The sequence below is a fragment of the Phocoena phocoena genome, chromosome 9 (genome assembly GCF_963924675.1).
Source record: "Phocoena phocoena chromosome 9, mPhoPho1.1, whole genome shotgun sequence".
Taxonomy (NCBI): domain Eukaryota; kingdom Metazoa; phylum Chordata; class Mammalia; order Artiodactyla; family Phocoenidae; genus Phocoena; species Phocoena phocoena.
Genome location: NC_089227.1, coordinates 63865735 through 63889467, shown reverse-complemented (window position 1 = coordinate 63889467; position 23733 = coordinate 63865735). Strand labels below are relative to the sequence as shown.

Here is a 23733-nt window from a genome sequence, read left to right as displayed (position 1 = left end):
AAATTTCTTATTTCCAGGAATTTATTTCTTCGATGAAACAACGTCTACATTTTTATCAGTGTTTCTTAGCCCCATGAAAGCTTGAGCAGAGGTTCAAGGAGCCCTGGGATCTGAGACTCAGTCTGCGGTCTGAGTCTGTCCAACACCCTTTCCTAAAGGAAATTAATGTGGGAGTGGTATGAGGAAGAGGGGACCTTATTTAAAGCTTAGGTTTTTTTCCATTGTGTATGTGTGAGTGTGTGTGTGTGTGTGTGTGTGTGTGTGTGTGTGTGTATGATTTGAAAACTCTATCTTCTTAGTAGAACATATAATGAATGGTCAGGTTTTTCTTATATCAGGATTAGGAGGCAAATGTTTACTTCTGTCACTTCAAGTTTATTCCAGTTTTATGACTGAGCATAGGTATCTTGAACTCCTTGGAATAAATGCATTACACAAAGAAATAACTTTTTTTTAAGTTTCTTTTGATTCATTTGAACGTCTCATTTGTTTCAGTAATTCCTATTCAGGTCTGGGATCATAAAAAGATGGCATGTTCAAAAATTCAATGCCAGTTAATGCCCTGTAACTTTGTTGGCTTATATCTCAGCATGGAAAGAGATTGATTCTGTATCGGTTATCTCACAGTGACTAGTATTTAACTCTTCTAAAGTCAACCAGTGTTAACACTCACCCACCACACCCAAGTTAGCCAAAGAACAAGAGAGCAACAACACTGCATGCCATTGACCCTCGTCCTGCCACAGCATGTATCAGACACCTCCCCTGAGAGCCAAGCTCTCTGCTAGGCCCTTGGGGTGAAGGGCATACATTGTAAGCCCTGTTATCCCAGGAAAGACATACCCAATTTTGTAGATTTAGGTAGCTGTCTGGGTTGCGGGGCAGGGGGAGATGTGGAAAATCTTTAACACCTGAAAGTAAGTTTTGTTGCTCAAATTTCATAATGGTAAATTATATTTTATTTAAATGATACATGAAAAATACTGCCTTGTTAACAGGGTATATTTCTGATCTCTAAGTACCAGATAACTTTTAGCAGCTATGGAATGGAAGACATCCATCAATAACATTCTTATTTAGTTTGTAACTGGAAGTCAGTAATCAATGAAGTTGTCAGAAATGATGACGACGACAATAGTAATACAGTTTACTAAGCACTTCCTATTTGCTATGTGATTTACAAGGGTTACAGCGTCTGATCCTCACCACAACCCCTGTGAAGTTAATACTGTTCTTGCATTTAAGAAAATGAGGTAAGAGAGGTGAGATCACTTGGCCCAAGATTAAAGAGCTAGAAAGTAGCAGATTCAGTATTCCAACCAAGGTCTACCTTATACCACACTGCCTTTTAAAATTGTTTTATTCCCTCCGTCCCATCTGCCACCCACCCCTCACCCCCCACTGCCCCAAATAACAATCTAGCCTCCTCAAATATGTAATTTCTTACTTTAGAAAATTTAGAGACATACTGCCTTTGGTCTAACCAGACTAAAAAACAAAAAGCATTTTTTAAAAAATAAACATCCTCCAGATGACTTTTTCCTCTATCATTTTAGAAAGGACACTTGAAACAACCTGTATTATTTACAGTTGGTTTGGTAAAACGTGATTCACAATACTCTGCAGTATCATGTGAAAATTATTTGCGTGAAGAATGGAAAGGGTAGATCCTAATCTTAAAACTGCATTTGACACAGTAGATTTTATGGTTCTTTCTTTGCCTCATTGTAATTTGGCCTGTTTATTAGCACTATAAGTACTTAAAATCCAGTACTGTACTTCCCACTCTTTGCTGCAGATAATTTTGAACTCAATGCATAAGTACCAGCCACGGGTGCACATCATTAAGAAGAAAGACCACACAGCCTCATTACTTAATCTGAAGTCTGAAGAATTCAGAACATTCATCTTTCCAGAAACAGTTTTTACGGCGGTCACTGCCTACCAGAATCAACTGGTGAGTATACCCTTCACAATTTATTTCCCGAATAAGATAAGGCTTTAGGAGAGTTATCTTCTTGGAGAGAAGGGCTATCCCAGTATTCAAAACAGAAATTCACTTTGGAGAAAGCTATGGAGAATCAGCCCCAGGACTTCCAAATATGTTGAGTATCCATGGCTCAAGGTTATGAAGGTCTGTATTACACCATCTTTCTTAGAACCTTTATACTCCTGGTCAGGCTGTTCACTGCTCACATGTCCCACCCAAACCTGACCCAATCTGCCTTCTCAAATTTTCTCAAGAACATTACCTGCTTCCTTCTCTTTCTGGTAGAGCTTCATGACATGTGTTACCATACACTCATTGCTTCATAAAATTTAGAAGTTCAGTTTTTCTGCTAAATTAGCACACGTAGTGTGCTAGCCAACTACCCAAACTACTGATACATTAGATATTTTGTGAGATTTATTCAGCTGTAATTCAGGGTAAGATAATTCTAGTAGAATGATCTTAAATGCCTCTTTAGATAATAGACTGTAGTATGTAAACAGTTGTGTATTTAATTAACATCAAGATATCTAATTTATAATATTGAGTTATATATTTTCTATTCTGTTGTAAATCATATTTAAAATTTATGCATTTCTTCATCCATAAGGCTTAGTCCAACTCTACTGTAAATATTTATCAAAGTGTTGCTAAGGACTGAGTCCTGTTAGATACTTCCCCATGTATTCTTTCATGGTCAGCATAATCTTGAAGGCCAGGGGTAACAGTAACATTCTTTAGTGAGGAATCTGAAGCTAAGAGAGGACAAGTAACTTTTCCACAGTCCGAATGGACCAGAAGAATTCCTTTTGATACACTGTACTTTAGTAAAAGGAACTCACATTGTCAGTTTACTCTGGGTTTTGTGTCTTGCTTTTATTTGACTGGTTGTAGGTATCCAGGACTCTTGCTCTCCTCATGTCTTGATGTTATATTTTGGGTTCTGAGTGAATACTGTTAGGTGCTGCCTAATAGATGGCTCAGAGTCCAGAGTGGGATGGTCAACCAAGCAAAAATGGTGTTGAGTCTCTCAGGAAAAGCAAGAAGATGAAACTGAAATCCCAGGTAGCCCTACACAGATGAGGAAACAGGAAGTCAGAGAAGGGATGTAGAAAAATGGCCAGAGTGGGTATGTGTCTGTAAGGCATAAGCACCTATAATTTCCATATGACTTTGAGTAGATTTCACTTCACCACTGTGGCTGCCATCTTCTTTGCCTGTAAACTGGAACTAAGAAACAGACCATCTTACAGAACAACTGTAAGGATCAAATGAGATGCTGTGCATAAACATGCCTTTGGAAATTGTAAGGCACTCTGTAAATAAAGCACGTGGTGACTGTTGGACTGTCTCTGGAATGTCCAAAGAGGATTTGCCACCATTTGGATTTTTAAATGTTAGTGGCAACTTTTCAATGAAATAAATGAATGCACAAATGTTTACTATTTATCTTTAAGTAAAAGCAAAGTACTATAACTTTTTAATTATCCTTAAGATAACAACACAGGAGTGGCAACTTTCAGAGAATGCCCAAGCTAAAAATTTGTGTATAGACTGAAGCCCACAAAGCCCTAAAACATAATGCTATTCCTCTTAGAATCTGGAACACTGACATCAACAATCCCATTTTTAATTTATTTGAGGACACATGTCATACAGGTATCACAGGATCTAAAGAGATTCCTGAAACATTTAATTCAATTTACACTAACTGAATTAGTAGCTTTTATATTATAAAACATCAGATTTATACTAATACAAGAAAACCTGCTGATGTTTGAGAATGAAATAGAAACTTGTCATATGGAAAGTTCATTGCTTTTATCAGAATTCTCTGTAAAGGGAGCCAAAGCAAGAATAGGTAACTTGGGATTGTTTAGTGAAAATTATGGGCAGAACAAAATTAAGGAAAGTTCTAAGTGTAACACCTTAGATTTGGTTTAATTGATGAAGAAGCAATCCTGAATAAATATTGGCAGGACCTCTCATATCATGGAACACGGAATAGGAGGTTATTATCTACATAATTATAATAACAGCTAATATTTGGGTGCGCAAGGCACCATTTAAAGTGCACTGTCTTATTTAATCCTCACAATGATATTATGAAATAGGAACAACAATATTTTTATGTTGCATTTTACAGTTCAAAGAATGGAGGCATGGAGTTAAATAACTTATCCGATGTGACCCTGCTGCTCCCATCACAGATATGAATCCAGGTAGTTAGGTTTAAAAGCCTAACCTCTTTAGGTGCTTGGTGTCCCCAAGAAAGGGGAACCTCACCTCCTCTCAGCTTGTGACGCTGATGGATTCAAGACATCCTTTTTAGAGGGTTTCAGTTCTTTATGTTAATCTCTTTTCTTTTCAGCAAGTGCTCACTGCTTACCTGCTGTGTGCAGGGAGCTCTTCACACTGACAGCAGCCAGTGTAACAAGATGGTAAACAACCTATATTGACAGTCAAAATATCCACTGGCATTAGCTGTTTCTAATAGGAGCCATATGCTTTAGTGACATTACCTCACTGAATTCTTTTGTTTCCGCTCAACATTTATCTAGAAAATTTTCAAATATCCCAAAGTTAAACAAATGGTAAAATGAACCACGTATACTCTCCACCCAGATTCAACAATTAACATTTTTCCAATTTGCTTTACCTCCCCTGCCCCATTTCTCAATCTCTGTACATGTACATACTTTCCCCCTTCTCGCAACCATTTGAAACTAAGATGCATGCATCATGATACTTTACCTGTAAGTACTTCTACAAGTTTAGACTGACAATAAGATTACTTTGTAACCACAGTATCTTTACAAGATCTAAAATTGAGTTCATATTAAAAATTTCAGGATGGACCTACAAATGTCTTTATAGCCTTCCCCCCCTCACCCCCGCCTTTGAACTAGTATCCACCTAAGGTTCATGGTTTGGATTTATTTTAATTTAGAAGAATCTCTCTATATTTTTAATCAATATCTCACTTAATTCTGACACTAATCCCCTGAATAAGGCCCCATAAGCCTCATTTTGTGGATGAAGAAACTGAGGTTCAGAGTGGTTAATACACTTGCCCAAGGTCACAAATCTGGTAAGTGAAAGAACCATCTTCTGGGTATTAACTCCTCCTTTTTGGTAGCATCCTGCTGGATTGCAAGGCCAAGAAAATGACCACTGACAGTGTCAAGGTTGGGAAACTGAATGTGAAAATATTGCTAAATTAAAATAGGCTAAGATTCTAATAAACACATATCCCAACACTAGTTGCTCCTCTTGAAAATGTTTATTTCTAATAAAGATTATAAATGGGCTCAAAATCCACCTACCAGCACCTAGCTAGCTTTCACTGCATCATTAAGTGTAATGATTAATATGATTAGTATATATCATTTCATTGCTAAATAACCCACAATAAGTGATTAAATTCAGTACTGCTTTTCTCAATAGATCCTGCCATGTCTGAGTTTATTTCTGTGCACCCACCTTTAAAGCCATAATCCCTAGCACAATGCTGTATGTGTGTGTGTATGTGTGTGTGCTTTTACTTAAAGATAAATAGTATAACATTTGTGCATTCATTTATTTCATTGAAAAGTTGCCACTAACATTTAAAAATCCAAATGGTGGCAAATCCTCTTTGGACATTCCAGAGACAGTCCAACAGTCACCACGTGCTTTATTTACAGAGTGCCTTACAATTTCCAAAGGCATGTTTATGCACAGCATGTCATTTGATCCTTACAGTTGTTCTGTAAGATGGTCTGTTTCTTAGTCCCAGTTTACAGGCAAAGAAGATGGCAGCCACATTGGTGAAGTGAAATCTACTCACATATATATTTGAAATTCAATTAATAGTCAAAAATTTGATTTGGTATACTAATGAGCCATTTTTGCAAATGGTTTATAGACCTCATAAGACCAACTGAAATTCATGTGGGGTGAATAAATCATTTTGGGGGTTAGTATTTTCATTAGTCTTATACAGTTTTCTAAAGTTATCCTTGATTCTTTCTAGGCCTCCTCACATTTACTGCCTTTTCACTGCTATACCATGCTTGTCTACTGATTTACCCATAATAAACATAAAATAAATATATAGGAAATAAACAAATACGTACTAAGTACAGTATAAATATTAGAGTATTTTCATGCACAAAGAACAGGGAGAAAAGAGAGAAGATTTAAAAGTTCATACTTAGGACCGCCTTTATATCTCTTAAACTTTGGATAGACATTATTTACATATATAGTAAAAGCCAAATCAAATTTTCCATTAGAATTCGTGAAAAAGCTTCTCATTTATTGTGTCTGGTAGTTTTATTTGTAAGTAATGAAAACGGGACCTTTTTTCTATTTTTTCCTCTGGTTTTTGTGAGGAAATGATTGCATTTCTTTACATTATTAGATTAAAGCTAAATACATTATACTTTCAACAAACTATTTTATAATTTAAGATTTAAAGGTCATACATTGTTTTTGAGCAGGCAAGCCATTGCTGTAAAGTTGAAGTGTAGGTCAGGTTTCATTTTTAAATGCCTTTGGACAGATCTTTTCCTGATAATTGGAGAAATGGTCTCTGAGGGCCAATTTCACCTTGTGGCTGGGAACCCCAGCTATATTCACAGTCCAGTGATATCACATGGAATAATAACTACTAGAAAAAGTCCCTTTCTCTTTGGTGCAGCTGGCAGTGTCAAAATCTGCCCTCCACTTATACATATATTTATCTGTAGAGGAGATGTTGAAAGAATGAATTTTTTTGGTTAGGAAGTGCATTATGTTCCATATTATTAAGATAATACATGAAAAAACAGGTGTATTTTGACCACAATTAGTCAGTGATTTGCATATATGTACATACACTTGAAACAGGATTTCTTAAGCACATATTGCTGTCCTTGTTAATTCTTCTTCCTCATAAAATGAAAAATATTGCTGCTTTTAAAATTTGTTGTTGAATCATAAAGACATACTTGTAGTTTCACATGGGTTCTCTACATACGTTTTTGGTAGCTATTTTTGGATCTTTCTTTTAGCTTTACCTTTGACATGGGTGATGCTGTTCAACAGCTTTACAAGCTGCAGGTATTCTATATTAGGAAAATGATGTCCAACTGACATCACTGTATATAACTCAGGTCTTTCTCTCATTGGTTCTCAAATACGTAACTTTTTCGTTCTCCCATATTTCATAAAGGGATATAAAACTATATCTGCAGAAATGAATTTCTTTCTATTAACTACTGGTTTTTATTTAAATATCCATGGAATAAAATCTGTGCCTGACCTTTTAAAAGTGCATGATTAACTAGAATGTTAAAACTTTGCTATTTAAAAATTACTTTATCTTAAAATAGAAAACAAAATGCTTTTTATGTAGACTCAAGAATTTCACCTAGTCTATAACTGGTAAACATATGAAATCATATTTCTGACTGCTTGTCCTGGAAGCAAAGTTCAAAAAGACATTTCTGGGGTGCTTATTGTTGGTGCCCCAGTAGATTCAGAGTCTAGTGATATCACAGTGAGCACGGTGGGCTCATTAAGAAGTCTACCCACAGTTCCTGTACTGCTAATCAGTACTCCATAAAGCCTGTTCAAGACTGTAGTGGTTAGTTCAGGGCCCCCGTACAATTTTAGTAGCAAGAGATCCATTCAGCTTTTTTTCTCTAACTTCCAAAAGCAATTTTTTCCCCTGGAATTAGATTGAATAGTCCATAGAGAAAGTAAATATCTGGTTACTCTCTTGAGCTCCTTTTCTAATTAACACACTAAAGTTAAATCACTGCTGAACCAACTGGTAAATCTAGCTGTATGAGTACATCTTGTACTATTCTTGAAACTTCCCTTCAGTTTGAAATTATATCAAGTGTAAAGTAAAAAAGTTACCATTGATACTCTTGGAGATGATGAAAGAAGGACCAAAAAGATACTGGAAAGAGAAAGTTCTAATAAATGAAAGAAAATTCCAAAGAAATCTGAAAACTTGTGTTGAATTTGATTCACTTCCTCATTCAAAGTTATGGCAGTCATACTAGATATGGTGACACATCAATTGAGCAACTAACACACACACACTGAGAATATTTATTTTCTACGACAACTCCACAATCAGCACATTCTGAGCCAACAGTCTACCTCCTGGAAATATAAATAACAACAAATACAATTCTCAAAATCCTTTTCAAGGACAAAGTGGATCAAAGGTGGTTCTTTAACTGTTATAACAGATAGATAATATTTTCTATTCTTTTAGTTTATAAAGACTCAAACAAAGCTTGATATGGTTCACATTTTTTTGTTATATTTAGTAAAAAAAATTTTTTTGGCTGCACTGCGTGGTTTGCAGGATGTTAGTTTCCCGACCAGAGACTGAAACCGGGACCCGGCAGTGAAAGTGCCAAGTCCTAACCACTGGACCACCAGGGAATTCCTGATATGGTTCATATTTTAGAGGGATGGCTGCAAAAGGACTTCGTTCAAAATTAGTTTCTCCATCAGATATTATTTGCCTTTGTCTCCAGAAAATGTTATCCATTGGCAAATCCATTCACTTTTTATAAATGAGCTTGTAAGAATTGAACTTGAAGACTTAACTTTATTGCTGTATCTTACAGTTTCAGTTTGAAGCTTTTATCTGGGTTTGGTTCACACTTAACATCACCTAACACTGCAGGGGACGTGGTGCCAGCTTCTTTAGTGGCACTTAAACCACTTCCAGTTCTATGTATGCCTCTGCCTGCTCCATGGAATTTTAGGGACCATGTGATCTCATTTCTGTTGATAAATTATTGTGAAAGTGTTTTCATGAACTATAAAGCACTTTAGAAATCTAAAGTATTTTCATTTATAATTATTCAGTAGAAAAAGATAAAGAAATCCCACTTTTGAGGATTTAAAAATCTTGTTGGTGTTTTACAATTCTAGAATATATTGACTGCTTGGGCTTTAGAAGATGTTTGTAATTTATTTCAAACAAAACTTTTTATCTTTGCCCTGAAAACTGACCTTTAATACTAAATCCTAGTCTGAAAGAATGGCTAAAATAGACTTCACCCTTTAGAAATCCATGCCCTTAATTAAAGGGGTGGCTGAGTGTGAGAGAAGGCTCTCTACAAACTCTTGATGGCCACACTTTAGGGGCAACCTCAGTGGTTCCTGTATATTTCTTTCTATGCACACAAAGTCCTGTTGCTGTCCATTAAGAACAGGTTTCTTACTTATCTAGCTTATTTCCTTCACTGTTTACCATTGTCCATTAACTAAGCTGAAAAGGAAATTAGCAATTTTATTTTTGGCTACTCTAGAGTGAATGTGCATGGGACAATAATGAGCATTTCTGAGGCACTGTCAAGTGCCCTTAAAAACTAATATCAAAGAACCAATCTTACAACTTGCCAGTGTTAATGATAGAGAAGTGCAGTCTCTCTGGTAAGGACAGTGTGGGAAGTTCTATTTTAAGTGAGGTAAATAGCTTTTTGCAGCTTGTACATTGGTTAGCTCACATTAAGGAAACTTGAAAAGTAAAAAAAAAAGACTGTCTTTTGTAATGAAAAAAACAATTCTTTAGATGTTAATAGTTTAAAATGAAAAGTAGATACACTCTGATCAAAGTGAAAGTTGCTTATTGGCAAAATAGTATTTCAAACTATTATATATATATATCTCAAAATAGATATATTTTTTATTGTGTTTATTCCTTACTTTGAAAGAGGAAGGCATGCCGCCCTCAATCTATAACTTTTTATCCAGATTAAGACTATTCTGTGTGTGTCTCTCTTTCCAAAGATGAATGTGGGTTCTCATTTTGACACAAATGAGCTATGACTCTCTTTAAAGGTGTCTGTGGTTCTAATTCCAATAATTCTCCTCCATTCCTTTTAGCTCTTAACACTCAGAAATTTTGCAAGTAGAGCATCTTTTAATCAATGTTTTATTTATTTATTTTCTTTGTAACCTAACATTTTTCCATGAAGGTGCAGTGCATATATTTTAATGGATCTTTCTACATTAATATTGTGAGAATTATGACTAGCACAACACAGACACTTAATACTTCAGACTATGATTCTTATTAGGAAATATTTTTTTTCCATATAAGCATAGAGTCTGTAAGTAACATTGTATGGGAGGATAATAAGAGACCCACTAATTTGATTCTTAGTCAGATGGAAAGGGGAACAGGGGTAAATTTATATGCTTAAAGCTTTATATCATGTATTTATGTCAGGTATTTCATATAGTATTGAACATGAAGTTACTATTGTGGTATCCATTATGGTATATATCAGTACCCATGGTATTAACAAATGAGGCTGCCAAGTCAGCATGAGGTAACATTCTTGTTTTTATTCCCCATTACTCACCAATGCTGGCCTTCTAGACAGCTTCCCTATTCCCCAGTCGAGCTCTAGCCTTTCACTGCTCTCTCAAATACTTCACACGGCAGCCACACTGTTTGTAAAAGGCCCCCATTTCAAACTGTCTCTATCCATTGACTTCCAGACTGTTTTAGGACCAGTCTGTCCTCAACTACTTCCTTCTCTCTGAGGGCTTCTCTGACCATTCCACCCAATTTAGGCCTCTTGTGAACTTCCTTAGCAATTTTAACCTCTATCACAATACTGAGAGACATTAAGATATTCTTGGGGTGCCATGATGGAAAATGAACAAACTTTTTATTTCTGATTTTATTTCCTTGACCATGGAAATGATACGGTTTTGTTACACTTTCTTCCCTTTCCAGATAACCAAGCTGAAAATAGATAGTAATCCTTTTGCCAAAGGATTCCGGGACTCCTCCAGGCTCACTGACATTGAGAGGTAATGAGAATTTTCTGTTTACTTTTTGGCCTAGATAAGATAAAGAGAAGCACTAGTTTGTAAGAGCACACTCCTTTCAACACCAAAGAGCCATAACCTCACTGTATAGAGTCTCCAATACTCTGTATAGTCTCCAGTTCTCTGCCCCACCTTCCCTTCCAGTTATAAACCCTGTAGATATGCAACTGCTTAAGCTTTGACAGCTGCAGCAGCTGGATCTATTCTACACTCAATTTCTGAGTGAAGTGGTTTCTTTGGACAGGACATTTTTTCAACGGGGCTTCTTTGTTATCAAAGACACAGTCCTCTACATGATATTAAGCTTCATGTCTTGAGTGGTAATCCACAGAGAAATAGATTCTTAATAGCCTTTGCCTTCTGGAGTGCATATATTTGTTAACATAAAGACTATAAAGGTAGTTTGGAATTCTGAAACAAGGAGAGGCAATTTAAATCAAGGGGTATATTTTACCTACAGCATAGACTGCTTATACTTAATAGGAAAGCTATCAGATCTCAGGACCTTTAAGAAGGCAAGTGACAATCATGTGCCGTAATTTACCCCACTTTTTATTTAATTAAAATGGTTCACACGGTGTGAGACTGTCTACGTGATGAGTAATGACTATATTGAGGTGCATAGTTTGCCCAAAATTAATGTCAAAAAATGTTTTTTTCAAGGAGATTATTTGTAGCCCTTAAACATACTATGTAACTTTCTGTACTTATTCTGTTTTGTTTTTGGTGAGCACATTTAAGTTCCACTCTCTTTACAAATTTGAATTATATAATACAATGTTATCAACTATAGTCACCATTTCACACATTAGATCGTCAGATCTTACTCATCTTCTGTATCTGATCTTTTATGTGGCCTGGAATCTTTTGACAGGTGGGGTACCCTAGCTTTATCTCCAAATCTTTGTGTGATTTCCCTATCGACTGCTACGTGTTTCTGCCACACTCTTTGTTACCTACCACATGGTCACATCTGACCTCAGCACTTCTCTCTAACCTGTCCTGGAAACTCAAATTAAAGGATGATTACGTGTTTTAGCAACATCTGTCTTATCCTTCCCTCATCCTTCCCAAATGGCAGAGCATAGGCGTGTGGTTTTGACTTGTGGGAACAGATATAGAAGCTCGGTGGGGAGACAAAGTATCCAGCAGGAGAGACTGAAAGTTGGGTAGAACTGTGGCATCTGAGTAGAAAAGATTAATTAGTTGGAGTGCTTGACAAGTGACTGTGGGGTACTGAGAGATCAGGGAAGGAAACTTGAGCTTGTTGAAAAATCCATTGCAAAATGCAGAGAGATGGCAAGGAGATAACTCTCCAATTAGGTGGGACATAGGAGTGCAAAAAGGTCATAAGACCCAAGTCAGTGAGAAAGTGCTATCAGCAGCGTGGGTGACAAAGGAGTCCATTTACAAAGGCTACTTGCATTTAGGTGTGGCCTTTTTTATCTCCTATTTCTGGAGTGCCAGAGGTACTGATTCAGACTGGGTTTATGCAAGTGGGATTTTAATATGTGAACTTTTTCTCCGTTCTAGTCAGGGGTCAGGCAAGAATGAAAACAGTGGCTCAGTCGGGAAGTAAGTGATGTGTTTTTACAGTGGGCATCATATCTTCTGTCTCAAATCAGTGGATGAGCATGGTATATAGAGACAAAGTCATGGGTTAGAGCCCCAGCTCTGCCTTTTCCTGCCTGAGTGATCCTAGAGAAGTCACCTAACCCCTGAGTCTGTTTCCTCATCTAGAAAAATGGAGAAAATAACCCTGCTTACTTCAAAGGTTTATTGTGAGAACCATGTAAGATGACATTTATGAAAGCACTTCTAAATCTCAAAATGTAAAATAATTATATTTTATTAGATGAGCATAGTTTTACCCCATCCAAGCTACTTTTAATAGTCTTAATAAAGCTACTCCTAGAGTAAAAATAGCCCCTTTTGTTGCACTTGTGCTCATGAGAGACAAGTACCCAGACTCACTACCCTTTAGAGAGACGGATTTGATAACACACGCAGCCACATTTTCCACTTATTTAATAAACATCCTGATGTGGGGAACACTCACATGTACATGAAGCTAAGAAGCTTTCAATGGTCTGAGGGCCAAGAGAGCATCTTATGTGACTAGCTGCAAGTTTGCAAGATGACCTAAGTAGTGTGAAATTGGCCAAGGTTTTGGATTTCATTTCCAGGTATTTCAGTCTGAATTTTTTCTAAGCAGCCTTTGGGGATGGGACAAATCAGATCAATTGATCTTTGGAGACCTAAAGAAATTAAATTAGTCTGGAGTCAGTTACTGCACTAAACCATCTAGTAATTGAATTGCTCCTTGTAACTGACTGAAAACAGCCCTATTTGTAACAATATAGAGAGCTTTTTTTAATAAGAGATCTGAGAGAAAAACACATCTTTTTAGGACATGATGACAGAAATTGCACTTTTCTAACCTAATTGAATATGATGTTATAAATATGTGACCTTAATGATTTCAAGTTTCCTGTTCTAGATTTACAGCTACTGTGTGGGACATCCAAACAAAAATGCCTTTAGGATTGGATCTGTTTGCCTTATACCTCTAAACTCACAGTATTATTCTTTCTACATCTGCACAAACTTTGAGGATACTCTAAAGGGCATTCTGGTTTTCTTGCTCTCATTTTATGAGGTTCCATTCAGATACCTGAATGTCTTACATACTTCATGTGCAGGCTTCTCCAGGGACAGCATCTCCCTCATTTATAAAAGGCAACTCATTACCAAAAGTAGAAAGTGTTTTCATTAGATGCTTTGCATATATACCTACAATGGACAGCCAAGAAGCAAATCAAAAGCTCAAAGGGATTTCTTAATATAATCTAATTTATAGTTATTTAGTTCAGGGAAAGAATTATCTGCTGGTGCCATATAATAAATAACTTACAGACACTCTATCAGTTGGTTTTTCTTTTGTGGGGAGGGAAGGGGCACTTTGTATAGTAAGTGAAGGCATGGTATTACTTTGGAGAAAGGAGAAATGACTATGAACATATTTAAATGTTCAAAATTAAGTTTCTTCTGTTAAGTTTTTTTGTTTGTTTGCTTTGTTTTTTACAATTAGAGTTCATGCTTATTGCAGAAAAATACTGACAAGCAAGAAAAAGAGCATAAAAAAAGTAACAAAATCCCATTCACTCAGAGATAACCACTGACAAAACTTATATATTCTTCCAGATACTTTGCTATGCACATATGAACATTAACTTCCTTTGAAGTTTACCACACACGCTATTTTAAATCATTTTTCCCTTAATATCAATAGGTATATGTCCGTAGTATACTTTTTAATGGCTGTCTAATTTTCCATTGTGTACAATAATTTGACCAATCCTATAATGTTAGTTACTTAGGTTTCCCACTCTTTGTTATTACAAACAGTGCCAGGAAGTAAAATGTATATCTTTACACATATTACTCATTATTACTATAGGATAAATACTAACAAATAAAAATGCTGTGTAAAAGGATACACATTATTTTAACCATAATGTTATTTTTAATTGTTAAATTTTGGGGAAAACCTGAATGTTCAACAATAGGAGAATGGTTTAATAAATTTTTATAGTCATGCAATGGAATTTTTAAAAATTGTGGTAAAATATGCATTTTGAACATTTTTAAGTGTATAATTCAGTGGCATTAAGTACACTCACAATGTTATACAACCATCACCATATCCACTTCCAGAATGTTTCCAACATCCCAAACAAAAAATCTGTACCCATTAAATAGTAACTCTCTACTCCTCCTCTCCACAGCCCCTGGTAATGTCTATTCTACTTTCTGTCTCAATGAATTTGTCTAGTTTAGGTACCTCATATAAATGGAAAGATATGCATGTTTTAAAGGCTTTTCATATATACTGCCAAGTTTCCTTCAAGAAAGATTGTCCATGTCATGATGAAGAGTGTCCATTTCTTTGCACATTTGTGAAATATGATCATCATCTTGTTATCTTTGCCAATTTGATAGGTGAAACTCTGCATTTCTCTTTTGTAAATTGACCTATTTATGTCCTTCGCCCATTGTTTTTTTCTTTTGGATTGTTCATCTTTTCTCTTATTCATCTATAAAAGCTGTTCTTATGTATTAATATTTTTATTGTTAATATATATTGGAATTATTTTATCCGTTTGAAATTAGCTTTTTACTTATGTTTTTGATAAACGGAATATTTCATCACCAAATGTATTGTTCTCTTTATGATTTCTATCTTAAAAAGATTCTCTAGTCCTAAAAAACATAAATAGGTAAATATTCAACTACAGATTTTCTATCATTTTATTGCTTTCTAGGTTTTTATTTAAATACTTAACTCATGCAGTATTGATTTTGTATAAAATATAAAATAGATGTCATTGTACATTTTTTATAAGTGGCCCCAAAACTATATATTTACTAATATATTCCTTCCCACTTTTAAAAAATTTCCCCTTTATCATATACTAAATTCTTACCTATAGTTGTTTTTAGTCTCTTTATTGATCAGTATTGTATTGTTATAATTTTGGTAAATTGGTATAATATATAAATATTTGATGATAGGTATAGATATCTGATATGACAAACTCCAAATCTTTTTTACTTGTCATTTTCAAATTTTCTTGACATTCTTTGACATTTATGCTTCCAGTCTCTGGAATTTTGTCCGGTCTTCCCAAAAAACGTCATTGGAATTTTGATTGGGCTTGTGTTGAATTTATATAATAATTTGGGGGAGAAAAATGATATCTTTACAGTATTGAGACTTCTAGGAGTATGTCATATGTTTGTCTTTTTACTGAAACCTCTTCTTATGTTCTTTAGAAGTTTTGGTATTTTCAAGTTTATAAGTCCTACACAGTTTCTTAGGCACATAGCTACATTGTCTAGTTCAATAGCCACTGGCCACAGATGGCTAGTGAGGACCTGAAATGTGGCTATTCCATATTAAGAAATACCATAGGCACCAAAAAACAAAACAAAAACAAAAAAACAAACAACAAAAAAAACCAAACACTGATTTTTAGGGTTTAGTATGAAATAAAAGACTGAAAGTATCTCAACAGTAGTTTTAGGATATTGATTACATGTTGAAATAATATTTTGGAGACATACTGGGTTAAATAAAATACTAAAATTAATTTCACTTGCTTTTTCAAAATGTGACAACTAGACTATTAAAAATTACATACATGGCTCACGTTACCTTTCTTTTGTCTAGAATGTACTAAAATTTTTAATTAGAAATCGGTCTAGTCTGTAAAAAGCTATTGATTCCTATATGTCTTTGGCATCCTGCCATTTTATTGAACTTAAAAAAATTAGTTTTAACAATTTTTCCTTTTAGTCTCTTGAGTTATCCACTTAGATTTCTATATCATTTTCAAAAATGATCATTTTATTGTTTTCTTTCTAGGATTTACGCCTTTAACAATGTCTTTTTCTTGTTTTATTACACTGACTAAAATTTCCGGAATACTATTAAAAATTGATGACAGTTAGCATTTTTCTCTTGTCCTTGACTTATTTAGTAATGCCTCATGTTTTATCATTATATATGGTTTTCACTGGCTGTTGGTTTCAGATTGATATGCTTTATCATATTGAGGTATGCCTAAATTAAGAATATTTTGCTATCCTGAATGTTAACTGAATTTATATTAAATGCTCTTTTAACATCCACTGAGACAATTTAAATTATTTTTCTACTTTTAAATAACAATATGATTAATTCTAGTCATACTGTCTATGTTGAGCCATCCTTGTATTTCTGGAATACATCCTATCTGGATTTTATCTGTTTTTCTTGTAATATATATTGCTGGATTTAACTTACTCATATTTTATTTAAGACTTTTTGTATCAGTCTTCATAACAGAGATATACTTTGTTTCTTCTTTACTTCTCTGTCAGTCTTTGGTATCAGGTTTCTGCTAGTTTGTTTGAATAAACTGAAATATCTTCCTTCTTTTTATTGTTTGATCCGTTTAAATCCAAAGAAGTGATACTTTACAGTCTTGCCCATAAATTCATCTGGATTCACTATTCTTTTTTTTTTTTTTTTTTATTAATTAACTTATTTAATTTTGACTGTGTTCGGTCTTCGTTTCTGTGTGCGGGCTTTCTACAGTTGCGGTGAGTGGGGGGCCACTCTTCATCGCGGTGCGCAGGCCTCTCACTGTCGTGGCCTCTCCCGTTGTGGAGCACAGGCTCCAGACGTGCACGCTCAGTAGTTGTGGCTCACGGGCTTAGTTGTTCCACGGCATGTGGGATCTTCCCAGACCAGGGCTCGAACCCGTGTCCCCTGCATTGGCAGGCAGATTCTTAACCACTGTGCCACCAGGGAAGCCCCGGGATTCACTATTCTTTTGAGGAATACTTCTTTAACTACTTTCTTAGTTTGTTCCATAATTTATCAGTCAAACGATCATTTTACTTCTATCCCATTTAATGCCTGTCTTGAGTTCTACTTTGTCTCATCTTATATTGGTATACCTTAACATTTTTTGCTTTTATTTGCCTTCCAATTTTTAAAAATCTTTGTCCCTACAGCAATAGACCCCTCTTTCTCTTGCATAATCAAACAAATATCTTGACATTTCTTTCATTAAGTAAAAAACAACCTTCTCTTGATGCCATGTGTCTCTTGAGTTACTGATTTTCCCAGTTTTCGACTCCTTCTTATAGTAAAGCTCCTTAAAAAGAGTTGTGTGTATTCTTTTCTCAGTTCCTCTCTTCCCTTTGTCTCTTCTACCCTGTCATTTAGAGTTCCACCCACACTACCCCACCAGTCCACGTCTGTCTCGGTCACCAGTGAACTCTCCATTGCTAACCACAATGGTCAATTCTCAGTCCTATCTTACTTCACCTATTACCAGGGTTTGACACTGTTGTTTATTCTCTCCCTTTTTCCTCTTTGCTTCCAAGATCTCTCACAATCTCTGGTTTTTATTCTACTCCATTGGCCATTCTTTCTCCATCCCCTTGTTGGTTCTTCCCCTTGTCCTCCATCTGTAAACAGTAATGTGTTCCAGGCCTTAGTCCTTGGACCTCTTCTCAGTTCGCATCCCCTTCCTGGGTGATACCACCAGTTTCATGCCTTTAAATGCCATTATATGCTGACTACTATCAAATTTACATCTCTGGTTCTGGCCTCTCTAGAGTCGAAGCTCTGGCTGGCTATTTCTTTTACTTTTCCGTCTCTGCTAAGGGTACCTCACATCTACAACAGGACACCCAACCACACTCTTCTACACCTGCTCTCCTCTTACAGTTCCCTACTCAGCTGCATCCCTCCCGTTGCTCCAGCCAAAAGATTGGGTGTCACCCTTGCTGACCCCTCTTTCTCTTTCCACATGCAGGCAACTAATCATTCTAACTATATCCAGAGGAGTCCAACTACTTCTTACCATTCTCACTGCTACCACTCTTATCTAGGACAATATCATCTCTTTCCTGAATTATTACATTAATTTCCTAATTGATCTTTCTACTCCCACTCTTACTGTTCTTAAGTCCATTTTCAGTTCACCAATCAGAATGATCTTATCAAAGAAAGGAAGTCAGATCACATCACTCTTGCTCAGAGTGACTCATCTTCCCATTCACAGTAAAATCCAAAGTCCAGACAAGGCCTGAAAGGTCCCATAGAATCTGATTCCAGCCCTCCCAGTTACCTCTCTGAACTCACCTACCTTTGTCTTGCTCACTTTCCTTTGATCATGCCCAGGCCCATCTTAGCCCCAGTTAGGGCCTTTATACTTACTTACCCTCTGCCTAGATTATGCAGCCCCCAATATCTGATTGGTCCAATGCCTTGTCTTTTGCTTCCTACTATATCCCCAGAGCCTAGAATAGTGCCTGGGACATAATAAACACTCAAATATTTGTTGAGTAAATAATGATGTGTCTTTAAAGATGTCATACAGAGTATCTGTATTTTTAAAACTTTGTCTGAAGGTCTTTGTGTTTTAGTCGAAAAATTTAATCTATCTCCAAGTATCATGACCACTGATATGTTTGGTATTGTTTCTTTCTAACTGTTTCTGCTCTCTGTTTAATTCAACTATTTGTTTTACCCCTTATTTTCTCTTCCTGTCTTTTGTTAAATTTATCAAGTCCCAGCACCACCCCCCACCCCACTTTTATTAGTTAACATTCCACAGCCACCGCGTGCCAGCCAGTGAGTTATGCAGTTGACATATTTTATTTCAGCTACACATCAAAATAATTCTCTAATAAAGTATGACTATCATCCCTATTAAGCTGAAGCTTAAAGAGATTAATACTTTATTCAAATTCACATACGGTAATTTGTGACAGCTGAGCCTTACACCCAGGTTAGTTTGAAACCAAAGTCCTTTCTCTAATGTTCATTATATTTCTTTTTAATATAACTATGCTTTTAAATTCTGAAAGACATAATTGTAAAGTTGATATTTCTCTGTTATTGTTAGGAATGAAAATATACATTTTCTTTTCTTGTAAAATAGGAGATATTTAGTATGTGATTTTTTTCCTTGTACTGCCCCTCCCTCAACCTATAGCATTGATTTAAAAAATCTGGGATTTAAAATCCAGTTTATTCATGCATCTTCTTTATCTTCTTTTTCAATTCTTTTTCTTAATGTTAATGTAAGGATCACAAATACATCAACCACAATCATTTAAATTTAATTCTAGTCATACTCATTTCATTGTTTAATGCTCATTTCTTCTGTTATACTCTGATTACTGGAATTGTGTTCTGACTTTATTCTCAGTTGTTGAAAGATGTTGAGTAATTGGTTGAGGAAGGATATATGGGTGACCCTCTTTATCAGTTCATACATATCTGAGAGGATCTGTTGCCATTATTATAACCTGACTAGCCTCACTGTCTTTCTCCTCAGAACTCTTTCAACCTTCCTTTGTCATCTAGTTTTTAAATACTGTAGATAGAGTAAAAGCTGGTGCTAAATTCACTCTCTTTCCTTCGTTGGAAAATTACCTTTTTTTCCTATCTGATAAAAATGCTTTTAGAAAGTTTCCTTTGAAATTCAGAAATTGTACCAGTATTTGTTCAGTTGTAAATTTTTTTCATTCATATTTACAATATAACTGAGCCCTTCCAATTGAAAACTCAAGTCGTTACTTATCTCAGGAAAATTTTCTTGTTCTTTTTTTTTCCTCCTCTTCCTCATTCTTTTTGCTTCTAATTGTTCTGCTCTATTCAGACCTACTAAAATTCCTATTATATAAATGTTACAACTCCTGAATCTATTCCCTATTTCTTTCATCTTTTGTTTAATAATTTTTATTTATTTAACTGTTTACTCTGATATTGGAAGAATTTCCTATATGAGTCTTCTAATTTGTTGATTCTGTTTTCTACAGCATCCGGTATTCTGTTTGCTGTCCTTATTGAGTTCTTTTAAAATGTGGTAATTATTATTTTGTCACTTTCAAGTATACTTTTACATTTCCAGATTGTTTCCTTTTCATTCCTGCTAGTCCCTGCTTTATTAGTATAGGGTCTTCTTAAATCTCACTAAAAACTTGAAACTACAAATTAGAGACTTAAAACATTTGTTTCTTGGAACAAGTCTGTTTCAAAAGAGATCACTTGTTCTGTTTTTAAAAATTAGTTTTCTTCTTTTGAATTGCTGAGTGTTTTGTAATTCCAATTATCTTTCTCTAGCTCATGTATAGAATGGGATGTCTGTTTAGCGTTAGGAGCTGAGATTAATTGTGAATAAAATCATGTGGCTCTTTGTTTAATCTTGCAGGTGCAGACTGAAGAAGGGGTAATAATTTAAACTTACTGTGAGTGTGCCAATTTGGAAATAAAATTATTCTGTTTGGGTTAGGAAGTTGTTGCAGGTAGGTGGAGATAGCCTTGGAAAAGGGAGTTTTAACTTTGCATTGATTGTATTACCCTGTCTGCCTCAGCAGCTGGAAATCAGCTGTTCCCTCACCATGCCCAGCAAAGCAACCTCATGGCCCTCCTCCAGAGCCGGTGATGGTCATTAGCCCCGCACCCTTCAATGTACCAAGACCACAGTGTGCTAGCTGAGAGGGTGCTGCTGTGGGATCCCTTCCTCATGGCCTCCAGCAGTGTAAGAATCTGCTTCTCATCAACTGCTCAAAGATCTGCCTTTATCATTAATCTCCGCTGCTCCAAGGTGGGGTTTAGGTGAAGCTCTGACAGAGGGCTTTTCATTTCTTCCCCATCCCCCCAAGTAACTTTCCTCCCTGTACAGCGATGAACCACACGCTGTTTGATGCTTCCCTCACTCCTTTCCTGTGGCTAAAATGTCAAAGTATGCAGTTGGCACTCTCCCTTCACACTGAGAGTCTCTATAAAATATGTTTAAAACTCCCTGGGATTGAACAAAACTTTTAAACACATGAAATTTGGACACAAGCCCAGAGGGAATCAGGCCTTCTTGCTCAGAGCTCAAACACTATTAGTTTAGATGAAGAAGAAAACTTCAGGAGACAAAGTTGCAAATCTGCTATTCTGGAAATTTATAGTTTTACCTGCATCAAGCCATGGAGCAGCAAGTATTTTGCCAGGTTTGCTAAAGAGGTTCAGTTTATGGATAATTCCTAGGTCTTAAATAATGACTTCTGGTGCTAGAAAGCAAGCAGTGTTGGTTCTAACACAGCTCTAAGCTGGCTTGTGGAATTTCTGAGGCAGTAAGGTTTTCATAAAGAGCAGTGTGGGGTGAGTGGGGCCCATCTCTAATCAGGCAAATAGCTTGGAGCAGGGGTTGGCAAACCCTGCTGTCTGCCACCTGTTTGGTATAGCCCACAAGCTAAGAATGGTCTTTACATTTTAAATGGTTGAAAAAGTTATAAAAATAACATTTTGTGACATGCAAAAATAATATAAAATTAAAATTTATTGTCTATAAAGTTTTATTGCAGGACAGTCACATTTTTCAATTTATGTATTGTATGTGGCTGCTTTCATGCTACAGTGACAGAGCTGAGTATATCTGACAGAGATCCTAAGGCCTGCAAAGCTTAAACTATTTTCCACCAGGCCTTTACAGAGTAAGTTTGCTGATCACAGGCTTAGAGCTTTAAGGGGCTGTGGAAATGTTGGCAGAAAGGAAAACTTCTACCCAGAAATTTTACCTCCTTAGGATGGTATTTAAAATGAAGAAACTCAGAATTTCATTTTAAGGCCCATATGGTGATGCTAATTGACAAAGCTGGTGAGATCTGATCTCTGCCAACACCTTATCCTTCCTATCTTTACAATGGTAGTTTCTGAGACATGCCTTAGGGTCATTTTAGCACCTGTAGTTCAAGCCAGAAGAAAGATGACAGAATAGGATGACACAGTAATAACTTCAGAAATGCATACTTAAGATTCTCTGTAAATTTCAATTATCTATGTTATTTTTATCCATCATCTAATCTTGTGCCTCAACTATAATGAATAACTGAAAACTAGGTTGTAATTTTTTTTTCCTCTTTCAGAGAAAACTTTCAGGGCCTTTAGAGAACAGTATAAAAGGTATTTGGGAAAGCTGGTGTTAGAAAGACTCCGAAAACATCATCCAGTTTATTGTTAACGAATTAGAAAATACTTTTACTAATATTTCCCAAATTTGCATTTTAAAATGGAAAAATATGATATTTAAAATGTGTAAGAATCCAGTACTCAAACTTTAAATAAGTCAAATGTGAGCCTCCACTTCTCAGAATCCCCCTCCCCAGAGACAGTCTCTGTCCTCAGTTTGAAGGATATGTGTGTGTACACCCACATGTACTTTAAAGGTAAAATCCTACTTGAGTTCATACTGATACTTTCTATTTCAATTCAGGATGATAAAGTTTTTACTTAACCTCTCTGACCTTTTATCTGTACTTCTTTTCTCTCATGCTGAGCCTCTAGTTCTCAGTAACACCAGGAATGACAGAATATTCTGTCATTGCTCCTTTTTTGCTTTATCTCACAGCATAGAGAAGCATAGCAATCTCAGAATATGTATGTCAGCATATCTCCAACAATGTGCCAACTAAAAATAGTTTAAAATCTTTCTGTGGTTCTTTTTGTCCTTAGTGTAGATTCTGCTGATACTACAGTGTTGTGTTTTTTTTAAGTTTTGTTTTGATTTTTGTTCATACCACTAACCTAATGATACACATTTAGGTTCATTTGTTTTATTGTATTTTTTATTTTTTGGAATTTAAAAAAGTATAATTTTCTTATATGGTTATTTAATACATGATTTACATGGTTTCAAGACAAATCTACAGAACATGACTTATTCAAAGATAGTCAAAATTCTATATCTCCTCCATCCTATTTCTTCCCTCTTCTATCAGTAACCATTAAAGAAAAAGAAAAAGCATTGTTTATCCTTGTTTTTTAATATAATATATTATGTTTTTTAATATAAGCAGATACATGTTTATATATGCTTCTTTTTCTTAAATTTTAACACTCTACATTTTCACCTTGTTTTTTATGTAACAATGTACATTAGTATTTTATTACATATATATATATCTGTACTATGTAAGTATATAATATACATGTAATGTATATAGTAATATGGGCTCAGTTGTGGCATATTGTTTTGTTATATTTAAATAGATATACAAGTATTTTATATAAATAATCTTTTACTATGTGGTCTATTTTATTAGCAACCTTTTTTTTTATACTTTTTTTTGGTAACTAGCAAGATTCATACTCTCGTTCTGTTTTCCTTTACACTAATATCTGTTAAGAACTCCTACTCTCCCTCTAATTTTCTTTAAGTCCCCTCCTAGAAGCAATATTGAAATTAACTAGTAACTTTTTTTCTTCCCCCCTACTTTCCCTCTTTTTCAGCATCTGATTTGAAGTAACATCCTTTTAATCCCAGTTAATAAACATATATAATCAA

The 23733-nt window shown here is 35.4% G+C and overlaps 1 protein-coding gene across 1 annotated transcript in view; it reads left to right on the top strand.

Annotated features, from left to right (window-relative positions):
- Positions 1–23733, top strand: part of TBX20 (T-box transcription factor 20) — a 51127-nt gene that overhangs the window by 11362 nt on the left and 16032 nt on the right. Inside the window, exons 5-6 of the mRNA XM_065884003.1 lie at positions 1799–1957; positions 10737–10813. Coding sequence (XP_065740075.1) covers positions 1799–1957; positions 10737–10813 — 236 coding nt within the window. The remainder of the gene's footprint in view (positions 1–1798; positions 1958–10736; positions 10814–23733) is intronic.